The sequence below is a fragment of the Morone saxatilis genome, unplaced genomic scaffold (genome assembly GCF_004916995.1).
Source record: "Morone saxatilis isolate NCDOM2014 unplaced genomic scaffold, NCSU_SB_2.0 Contig19, whole genome shotgun sequence".
In the NCBI taxonomy this organism is placed as follows: Eukaryota; Metazoa; Chordata; class Actinopteri; family Moronidae; genus Morone; species Morone saxatilis.
The window spans coordinates 17088983-17100660 of NW_023339751.1; the positions used below are offsets into that span (position 1 = coordinate 17088983).

The 11678-nt window shown below is 39.3% G+C and overlaps 1 protein-coding gene across 1 annotated transcript in view; it reads left to right on the forward strand.

Moving 5' to 3' along the window:
• Positions 1-772: 772 nt before the first annotated feature.
• anapc1 (anaphase promoting complex subunit 1) overlaps positions 773-11678 on the forward strand; it is a gene marked incomplete in the record, with an annotated part of 50576 nt that continues 39670 nt past the window's right edge. Inside the window, 15 exon segments of the mRNA XM_035663937.1 lie at positions 773-1023; positions 1333-1497; positions 1668-1710; positions 1841-1938; positions 3226-3308; positions 3542-3615; positions 3710-3855; positions 3937-4094; positions 4592-4723; positions 4999-5217; positions 5977-6072; positions 6313-6403; positions 7955-8020; positions 8131-8268; positions 8751-8894. Of these exon segments, the coding sequence (XP_035519830.1) occupies positions 808-1023; positions 1333-1497; positions 1668-1710; positions 1841-1938; positions 3226-3308; positions 3542-3615; positions 3710-3855; positions 3937-4094; positions 4592-4723; positions 4999-5217; positions 5977-6072; positions 6313-6403; positions 7955-8020; positions 8131-8268; positions 8751-8894 (1869 nt within the window).

Here is an 11678-nt window from a genome sequence, read left to right on the forward strand (position 1 = left end):
TGTTACACTTATTGTTACACTGTTAGTGATACACTGTTAGTGATACACTGTTAGTGATACACTTATTGTTACACTGTTAGTGATACACTGTGGATCACAACAATATCGTGACAAGTTGCGAGGGAAAACTAACATAAAGCCTGCTTTGGGTCTTCGTCCTGGACAGCTCAACTTAGTGATATGGAAATGAAACCAGAAAATAAGTCAAAGTTATTCACACAGCACTTACAGCTAATCTTGTGTTACACGTGAATCTGCTCGTTATATTCTGCTTGGTTTAGTTATAAAGATTCTGCCTTCTTGTTTTCTGAATTCGTTACTGTTTTTGTTATTCTGCTCTTTAAGCTGGGCTCTTGTGTGTCTTTGTGTTGACCTGCTAACTCCAGTGTAAACACTGCTGTCATGTTTTTGACTGGGTGCTAGGATTTCCCCATTTCAAAATAAAATTGTGCATCACTGGCATGACATTAAGTTAGTACAGTATTGCCAAATCTGTAACAATGTTAATTTAATATTTAATTTAGCTACTATTTTGGTTAAAAACCTTTTTTATGTGTTTGTACAAGGTGTTTCATATTAAGGATTTGGATGTTTTTACGACACTTGGTAGAGGTATGGCTCTAGATTTCTTTCATGGCACAGAAACTCATGCATTTTAAATGATCTTCTCTACATGCTACAACAGTACTTTCTGGTAGAATATGTGGCCACTAAATTTCAAAAAAAGGTTTCTTGCTTATTTGTAAACAGCTTTCTGCCTTCCTCATCCCCCATTCTTCCCAGAAATAATGCTGATATCTGGAACTCATGTCGGAAGTCGTGTATGAAGAGACAGCCACGATGATCGCCGCAGGGGAATTGCAGTCGTTTGTCCCATTTGGCCGCGAGCACTGCAGGAACCATCCAAATGCCTTCAACCTGCAGCTCAGAGAGCTCCAGCCCGCCTCCGAGCTCTGGTCGTCAGACGGTGCCGCCGGCCTGGTGGGGTCCCTGCAGGAAGTTAGTCTGCAGGAGAGAGAGAGGGTGAGACTGGATGGCATTACATTTTACATAATGGTACCAATATTCCACCTTTACAAGCACTTCTGTTTGTGAAACATTAAAGAAACAACTAGAAAAAGTAGCGTACAAGGATAAAAACAGAGTCCAACAAAAGAAAGTAAGGAAATATAATACGTTCATGCATGGAACTGAAAATCTTTGTTTTTGAGTGTAAAAGTAACGTTGTAATTGATATAATAACTGCAATAGATAATACTACCAAGTTTAAGTCTATACAGTTTGTATTTCTGATTCTGTCCTTGTGTGTAATGGATGTATTTTGATTGGCAGGAATGCTGGCAGCTTAGAAAAGGGTGCATGAGAGTCAGGGAGGAAGATGTGGAGTTTGAAGAGGAGCTCTACACAGCAGGAACCGTGGTCGTCTGGAGCCAGGGCAGCCGGACCCAAGCCTCTAACGTGTACAAGGCCTTCACCGTCGACAGCCCAGTGCAGCAGGTCGGTTACTGAATGCTGTCTAAACCATCGTAATGCCATTCTGCTGTCTGAGAAAGGGTGTTGATCAGTATTTTTTGAGACTCAGTGGAAAATGTAGATGTAATAAAGTTGTCAATTACATCTCAAACAAACATTTCTGGGATTTGACTCTCTTTTTATTTTGTCTGCAGGCCTTATGGTGTAACTTTGCTGTTCCTACGAACAAGAAAGACGGTACTGTATCATTAAAAAGCTTCTTTTTTTTTATTGAGAAGCAAGTCTTGTTTCAGGTCAATTTCAATTAATTTACATTGCAGTTCAAAGTAAAGTTAATAAAGAATATATCTTTAATGTTGTTTTGCAGAGGAGGAAGTGGAGCAGACTGTGTGTATCGTCCAGAGTAGCTGTGTCAATGTTCACACAGTGACCGGGAAGGATTTCATATCACCGCTACCCTTCCAGGTGAGAGAGCACTAGTGGGGAATTTTTCATACCACAGCAAGAGAAAAGTCAAGACTTGCAGAGTTTCTAAAGCATCAGCTAAATTTCAATTTTAATCAACCTTTGATCTTTTTCCTCTCTCGTCACTTTGGTTTCCTTTGGTCTAACTTTCCACAGACAGCCCAGTCGTATTGTACGACTTTCTAATTTTGTAGGTGTAACATCAGTGGCAGTGTTCAAACGGTCATGCTCTCTGACTCTTATATTCCACTGAGTAAAAAGTCCCTAGCTGTTTCTTTTCTATATAGATGCCGGATGCTTCTTTTTTTTTTTTAGTTTGTGTGTGTGTGTGTGCGTGCACGTGCAAGTGAGGGTTAGTCAGATTAGTGATATTCCCCAGGGCTGAACCATTGTGTGGCTAACTGATAATAATGAAAATTTTGCATCGCTGACAATGCGAATGAACCCCATCAATATCAGATACCTGTGTGTTTGTGTATTTGTGACCATTTGAGGGTCGTGTGTGTGTTTGTTTTTGTGTGTGTGTACTGGTCTCATTAGTCTGCCGCACAACAACAAGGTGTAATTTGATTCAGGGGTGTGTTTTTACCAGTAAGTTGTAGAAACGGTGTTTGTGGGCTGCTCAGAGGAAATCGTGTTTTCTTTTGCTTCTCTTGCTTGAGGCCTATGGAGGTGGTGATGAACTGTTGGATATTTAGTAGCGGAAATGACACCCACTCTCATAAAGTGATTAAAGTGATTAAAGAGGCAAGCAGACAACAGCTTGGTGTTTTGAACAGAGTAAGAAAATCCTTGTGAGAGCCTTTGCAACAGGAGGAAGCATCCCCTGAATGGGGTGTCCTTGACACTAAAACCCTCTCTAGTTGACTCTTCAGCTATCTGAGGAAGTGGCAAAGAAAAGCACAAAATGGCTGCATTAATGATATACTAAAATCCTGCATCCTCCATGACTGCATATGGCTGCATATCTTTAGCTGTAAACCCCCCCCCCCGATATTGTCTGAATCTGCATGCAGAGGCTGTTTAAATAATTTAATATGGAACTGTTTGCTAACTAAAACGTAATTATATGTTGTGCTCGCAACTTGTTTAAAGTGACTGGAAAAATCAATTAATGCAGGTTTAAAGAGTTGCCTTTATGTCTGCTTGTCAAGATGTAGAAATGGCATTTGTGTCTGTGCTTAATCAAGTAAAACGTAAACAATAAAGGTGAACATTTTTATTATCATTAATACACCACAACATTACAATATGTGAAATGTGTCTTTCCCCTCTTGTCTCCTCCAGGTCTCAAATGTCTGGGCAACCAAATTTGGACTTTTGTTGGAAAGAAAAAACGCAGTGACTGACGCACAACTCAGCACCCCCGGGTACACAATAGCACTGCACACTCACACATAAGCATACACAAGATCACAGCAAAGAGCAACAGTATGGAAAACGAATCCAAACACCCATGTGAAGTGAGGCAGTCACACACATCAAAGAGCAAAAACCTGAAAACACGTGTACATTAAACACCTCCTAGTAACACTTATGTACACACACACACACACACACAATTTGAAAGGTAACTGAGTCACTGAGCTCTTTTTCTCTATAGGGAACCTCTGCCCACAGTGTTCAGCATGCTGCACCCTGTAGACGAGATTGCACCAGTAGTGTGTAAACCTACAGGTACGACACACACAGTCACACATACTTTCCCACACTCTGTCTCTTTCGTCCCTCTCTTCTGACCTGATTCTGTGTATGTGTGCATTCTTTCCAGGTCTGTTTGAAGGCTCCCGTGTGCAGTATGCATCTGACGCCACCATGAAGATAGTGTTCAGCTGCTGTCAGCCCTCTGTCGTTGTCTCCTATGACACTGTACAGGGAATACACTCCGTCTGGGCCCTGCGCAAGGTCACGCCTGATGTGAGTGATCACTCAGACACACACACAAACAAAAACAGAAACTCTACCTGTACCTAACCTCCAGCTGTTAACCACCACCAGGAACGTTCTACTGTCCTGCGGTGTACAGCGGATCCAGTTGGCACGCCGTTGGGTCTGATGGCGTCGGGCTTCCTGACCTCTCACCTCCGTAATATCTCCCGCCTGGATTCCCCCGGTGGCAGTGGGGCAACCGGGCTCGGTCCCAGTACTGGAACAAGGTAGTGGAAGTGGAACTAGTTGATTAATCAATTAGTCAGTAGACAATTAGAAGATTAGTCAGCAATTATTTTGATAATTGATTAATCATTTTAATAATCAATTTAATGACATAATCAATTTAATGACATCCCCTTGGGTCTTAGTTACAGCCCTGCAATTTCGCATTTGGCTTTCATATGGAAGATCCTTAATCATGTGTGCAACTATTAAAAAAAATTAATTCTAAACTAAATCAAAAGCAAAACCTGTCCAAGACAACATCAATAGCAGTTCAGTTAAATCTATGCATCGAGAGTAAAAAGACACAATTAAAGATGAGACAGTCAAACCTGTCACAGATCTATCTTAGGACCGACATTTATATGAATGAATGATGAAGACAACTTGAGATTGACAAAAACAAAATCAAGTACAGAAAAGAAGAATAAACAGATTTGTCCGCTTGAAAGCATCTCTGGTCCCTTGCTATTGTCTGACCTTGTTTTTTTGCTCCTAGTTGTGCTGTTGGTACCAGCTCTCCTCTCCACTACAGCGCTCTGCACAGCCACCAGAGCAGGGTCATAACGTCTTCACCAGGATTACACTCCCGTGTTCATTCCCCGAGTATATCCAACATGGCCGCCCTCAGGTGAGTAGAGGCACTTTGTGTTTTTTTTATTTTAAAAGAAGCAATCTAGAAAACACATCTGTGACATAGATGACAGGACAGGTACGAGGGGATTTAAAGATGTCCTGAAAACATAACATTTCAAATGATTCATTTCCAATAATTTTGTAAATATATTATTGAGTGTGAACCCAAATGACATCTGAAAAGACCCATTCATCAAAACGCTTCTCCACAGTGTTACTAGTGGTCAAAAACTCACCCCTTTCTTCTTTTTGTATTCTCTACCTTTCCAGCCGTGCCCACTCTCCAGGAATGGCGGCTCCGTCCTTTTCGGGTGCGTCGCGTTTTAACACATCTTTCCACAGCCCGTCCCCCAGGGGGCACCATGGCTTGTTATCCTCTCCCAACAGCACGGTCAATGAGACGATGCTGGTGCCCGAGATGGAGCCCATCGTACCCGACCTCTGCATGGAGCAGCTGTGGAGTGAGACGGTCACAGCTGGCTGTCACAGGTAATTACCAGGACTGAAGCCTACTGAAAACAGATGCAGTCTGTGCAGGCACTTGATTCACTTACATCAGTGACTGAAAATGATTGCGAGCATTGAGAGTTGATTTTAATATGTTTTCAACTTGGTCTTGTGATTGATGGCCTTTGTTCCGGCAAGTCCAGTAATGTAAGACTACGTAGACTTTGACTTAATTATAACACCTGGACTTCAGGACACATAGCTTTTTACGATCTACAGAAAATGTATTAGCTTATTCTCATAAAGTGTGTGTCACCGTCTGTCATTACCTGCATCCTCAACAGAAACCCAGAAATGTGTTGTCAAATAATTCTCTTTGAACAACAGAACATCAATATAAATATTTATTTAGAATGTAATTTTATTTTATTCTTTAATCACAAACTCCTGAAATACTTAAAGTGAAGCAGTTCACCATGACTGGCCAGCTCCTTTATTTAGAATTATTGAACTACTGAAAGCTTTATGTTGACCAATCAATGACAGCATCAAAAGAGAGCTTCATACCTAGAACCATTCTCAGTGACTTAAAAGGTCCTGACCACTTCTAGCTCAAAAATGAAATGAAGATAATTTCTAAATGAACTGTAAGCTTGCTCCTGGCAGCGATGGTAATTGTTAGTAGATTATTGTTAAAATGTTTGTGAAAATGATCCCCTTTTTTGTGTTGTTGTGTTTTGTTGCTTTTCTTCTTGTTCAGTAACTGCCGTTATTTCACATGAATCTTCAACTTTTTTTCAGGGAGATGAGCAGCCAGGCGTCTAAAGTATTCCTGACCTCTGACCTCTGTGAGAACCGCTACCTCTGTTTCCTGGTGGAGTCTCACCAACAGCTCAGGTCAACAAACAAACACAATGCATTTGATACAGACTCCACTAGCATGCACATACTTTATATTATGGAACATCAGGGCCCATAAAGAGTCTGGGAAAGTCTCAGATGATCTAAATTTAAGGTCCTACAGAGCAGTATGACAGTTACTTAATGGTTCTTACAGAAACATTGATCACTCAAGTGCAAGATGCATAGACCATCAGACAAACTTTTCTGTTCAAAACTTTTTCATTGTTTCCACAGATGTGTGAAGTTTATTGAGAGCAACGATACGTCTCAACTCATCTTCACCTCCGTCACAACCATCCCTGCCAAAGATGCAGAGCCACTGCAGGTATGTTACAAAATAAATAAAATAAATATAAAATAATATAATTATAAGATTTACAGAGAGTTTGAGAGGGCCGTGATGATACGTTTCCTAATCAATACTGATTTCCGGATCAGGAAAAACACATCATTTTATGTCTTTTGTCAGCATATTTGTGATGAATAATAGACAGTCATGTTCAGTTAGATATATTTGGCAAAAGTTGGTACTGAACCAAAAAGTTTAATAAAATAAAGTGAGTTATGCATTTGTGTGCGTTAGTTAGACTCAGATATCTGCAAACAAGCGCAGTCTGGTATTTTTGGGTTTGACACTGCCACCACTGAAAACTGACAGACAGAAATATTCAGTATGTTTCTGAAAACAATGCAGTTTGCAGCTATGAACATTTTCAGACTCCTCTGCTTTCACTGTCTCTGTTTTTGTGATATCTGTATGGATTTCATCACTGGTCTAGCATCCACGTATTTGTTTAACATCAAATTCTTGTGTGGGAAGTGTGAAGTTGTGAATACTGCGTAGGAGGCGTTACTGTATCCTGTTTAATGCAACCAGATGTTTGAGTTCCATCTGATATAATTAGGCCTTTTACTCCCATTACATATCGGAAACCTATGTGTGTGTATGTAGTTGAGCTAAATCTCTGCCTCAGAGGACTTCATTGAATATCATCATCAGACCAGAAATTTATACAACCAGTCTTAATGACGGCACTTTATTGATGAGTTATACTGTACAACAGAGTAATTATATTTTGAAATGTTTGTAATGTTTTTATTGTTTTTAATTCAATTCCAGCTTACCTACTTATAGATAGTTTTTAAGTTACTTTTGCAGTTTTAGCTGATCTGGAAAGGATGTGTATTAGATTAGGTTTTATTTTTTAGTTATCATTTTATTTGAATTTTTAGAATAATTTCTAAGGGGTTTAAGAAAATATCGCATTGCTATATTTTTGTCGATTCTCAAAAATGCTGTATATATTTTTGTGTTTAAACCCCCAACCGCTAGATACTAGTGTTGTAAATGTAAACTGCGGGCTATGATGTTGGGTGCTACAGGGACTGTGGTGGTGTTTTCTTTCCTAAAATTAGATAAAAAGAAAAAAAAAAATAGAATAGCAACTTATCGTTCTCATCTGTGATGTTCTAGACAATGGGGATGCACAGGCAGTTTTGGCTGTTTTTAGTTTTGATGTGAACAATCTAGTTTGTTTCAATTTTGTTCTTCTATATACAACTGCTTCATTTTTTTACTATTGGAATATGTAAACATGTAGATATAGAAAGGTATCTAGCCACAGTTTTGATAATTGATTAATTGTAAGCATGAATACTAAAAGCTGTCAGAGAGCAAACCTAAATATCTTTGGGTTTTGGACTGGTGGTCAGAAGAAACCAGCAATTTAAATACGTCAACTTTGGCTTTGGGAAGTTAGGATTTTTTAGACCGAACGAACAATCGATTGAGAAAATTATAAGCAGACTAAACAACAATCAAAACTGCCGCCCTAGTGACTTAACATGTCTCTGACAATAAAACTTTGGCCCACAGAATATTGATGCCATGCTGGTCCTGGAGGCCTGTGGCAGTCTGGTTCTCTACACAGGAATCACCAGGGTAAGACGGGGTCACATTAGTCCATCACAGCAGTTTGAGACACAGCAGTCTTTACATTCTGTAGATAACAATTATAACATTTCTGCTGTCTTTTTTTGGTGTTCCTCAAGGTCAGTAAGGTGTTTGTCCATGGCCTCCTGTCGCCCCCTTTCAGTCTCACAAACCACCTCCCTCACCTGAGCACGCCGCTGGACAATGTTAGCACGCCGGCTAACGCTGGCAGTAGGCACCTCCAAAGACTGGACGAGGTACCTCCATGTGTTGTAAACATATTCTTCTCAATGCTCTGATAGTTTTAAAGACTTGAATTTATTTTTCTCTAGTAATGCATTTTTTTATTTATTTTTTTACAAAATTGTGCCTGTGTTACTTTACTTCTGTGCATTCATATCATCTGCACACAGTTAGTATAGTTGCAGATATCAGTTTATCTACTTGTTGCTATTCAATATTGTACTGTCTGAGAAACAATTTCCACAGAAAGATAATCTATCACAGTAAACATGATGGCTTAATTTGGTTTCTTGTTTTTATAATTATTCAATTTTGCTGCTTGAAATAATCAGGAAATAATTTCTCAAAAACATTACACCCCATGTCTTTTTATTTACTACCTATTTTAAAATGTACATTCTGTCGCCTCATCTTGGCTGCTCATTTCATTTCCTTCTGTTTTCCTCCTTTCTTCCTACTTTTGCTTCACCTCTTTATTTCTGCCCCTCTCCTCTAGGCCGCTATGCCCTCACCAGTGTCAGAGCTGAGGGGTCCAAACATTAAACACCACGAAGCTTCATTTTTGGAAGATTACACTTTCCAACAAACCACGCCTTACATCCATGCCTTGCGGGACCCCGTCTGCAACCGGGTCACTCTGGTAAGTTGGTGTGTGTGTGTGTGTGTGTGTGTTTTTAAAAAGGGCAAAGAAATTACTTTTTGCTACCTCCAATACTTTTACTAGAGAGGCTTTTTAAATTATTTTTTCCCCTGCAATTGAGTTTACAAGGAGTGGTCTAATCTGTTGATGGTTTAAATTACACCAGCTCGGACTAAAAGGGGATTTTGAACATCGTCAACATGAACCCTACCCCAGATTACATATACCTAGAGGAATGGACTCCTAGCTGGGCTGACATTAGTTGTTTCATAAGATTGATTTGTTTGCTGTTCCAGAGTCATGCTTAATTTTATACCTGCAGCAATTTAAGTCACTATTTGTGAAGTCAGCACTCATAGTTTTCTGTTTGACACACTTATCTTCTGAGGTTCAGTGGATTCATTAGGTACAAACTGCAGAAATTAAACAAAAAATCATATTGGAGGTGGACTAGACTGAATGCTAACTTGTTGTGTCATAAAACATTTTTCATATTTCAACCTCGTTTGGTTTCACAGCTGTGTGTGTCTCCCTGAAGGTGTTGTTTCGTGTGTGTGTGTGTGTGTGTGTGTGTGTGTGTGTGTTCTTAGTCTACCGGAAACAGTCTGGGTGTGTGTGATGTTGGTTTGTTGTGTGTGTTGTGTTGTTGTGTGTTTGTGTGTGTGTGTGTGCGTGTGTGTGTGAGATTCAGGCCTAGTAATATCTTTGTGAATGGGAGCCATAAGCAGTGAGTGTTTTGTTTTGTGTTTCCTGCCTCCTGGGTCAGTTTCTGTCAGACTTGGTAACAGACAGTCCTCTTCAGCCCTGGGCCTCTACAGAATACACACCATTAAAAAGAAACTACCAAGTGTAGAAGTGAAAAACAGTGTCTGCAGGCTGCTGCTTTCTTGACATATTCCCTTCATTGATTCTTCCTTTTGCCCTTTCATGTTCAATCTGAAGACTAATTGTTTACTAATGCAGCTCGCTGAAGTTTTTTCAAAGCACCAGCTGCTCTCTTTTAGTTGTCAGGTCGACGGTTTTTATTTTCTTATCAAGGTTCCTTCTCATCAGTTCAGCAGTGCCGTTAAACCCCTTCTGGAGAAAATGTGACCATTTAAGCACAAGATGTTGTTGGTCCTTTTTTTGCTCCTATAACCACAACTATTCAAAATAATTGAGCTAAACCAATGTAATAATGTATACAAGTTATGATCCTCCCAAAAAAGTCTTCATTCACAACTAAAAACTAGATTTCTGTTATTTTTCTGCAATTGTTGTGATTTATTTAAACGTGCACCAAAAGTAACTTGGTTATGACATTTTTGGAACACATACAGGTGTAATTTGTGTTCAGTACAATTAAGACAATACAAAATCAGATTTTTTTTACACAATGTTTACATTAAACAGTGGTACACAAATTTTTACTTTTATTGATATCCTTTTTATTTTTGGGGGAAAAAAAACAGATATTGATCAGTGTTTGCTAAAAATGAAAAAGATAATTTAGGGTATTTCTGATATGGGTTTGTAAATTGTGATGGATAATTCTGGTTTTTTGGATGTGGAAAAATGTTAATACTAATGCCTCTATGTGAACCACATAAACACACAAAACTATCAGCGAGAGATTCTAAGTTTCTAGTTATTCTTAACTGCCTGCCACAGGGTCGGATTTTGTCCAGATATCCCTTTGAAGTCAATGAATGACGCATTACTACTTTAGTTCCACAGGAGTTACCAGAACCAAAAAGAAAAAAAAAAGTCATTGTTGCCCTGCTTTTAAGTATAGAACCAGCCTGTTGTGTCTAAACAAGTTCGAACTTTTTGTCTTCGGCCGACGATCGCAACTCAGGGAACACCTGCCTGAGACATCACTGATTTGGATTGTGACTTGAACGTTTAATCTGATACATAGAGCAGCAGCAGTTTGATAATTCAGTGCCAGTGTTGGTTCCTGTCTATTGGAGACAACTGATCATTGCACACACCCAATTTCTTTTTTCTTGAAGCTGGATGTTCTGCTTCTTTGTCAAGGTAATTCAATGCCGTACGTGATAGACAACGGGTCTTTTTGCACAACAAGACCATTTGGACATGTCACAAGTAGAAAGGTGTAAATAATAAGAACTTAATAGATGGCTGAATTCCATTTAGCTATTTCAGTTTCAGGATGCATCGGTAATTGTGCATGCTGTCTCACTGTTCAGGGCTATTAGTCAACACATGTCCCTTTTCTTCGTATTACAAGTCAAATGTCTGCTGTATTCAGATTTTTGCTTTCTGCTTGTAGGAATAGATTATATATATGTGATAGTTATGTGTCTCAGCCTCAGCGTCTGGATTGTCCTAACAAACAGAGCTGACGCTAGTAACATTGCACTGATATGAAATTGAAACTGAAAGTGTATAATTTGAATTTGTGCAACAATCTCTCTTTAGGAAGACTAAGCAGTGGCCCTCAATGAATGAGGATGCTCCATCCCAGAGATTTGCTACTCCAGAGCTGGGTGAGACACACACACCACACACCACACACCACACACAAACACAAACAAAACAAAAACAAAAACACACTTTTTTCTTTCTATGATTGTTTTACTGTTATTTTTTACACAAACACACAGCAACTGCAAAGAAACAAACAAACTCTTTGCACAGATACAATAGTTATATAATTGGTATAATACTGTACAATTGGTATACTATAGCTATAGGATAGCTATTGCTGCTATTATTGTTGTTGCTTTCTGTTGTTGAAATGTGTACTTTTTCAGTTGGACTACACACACACACACACAC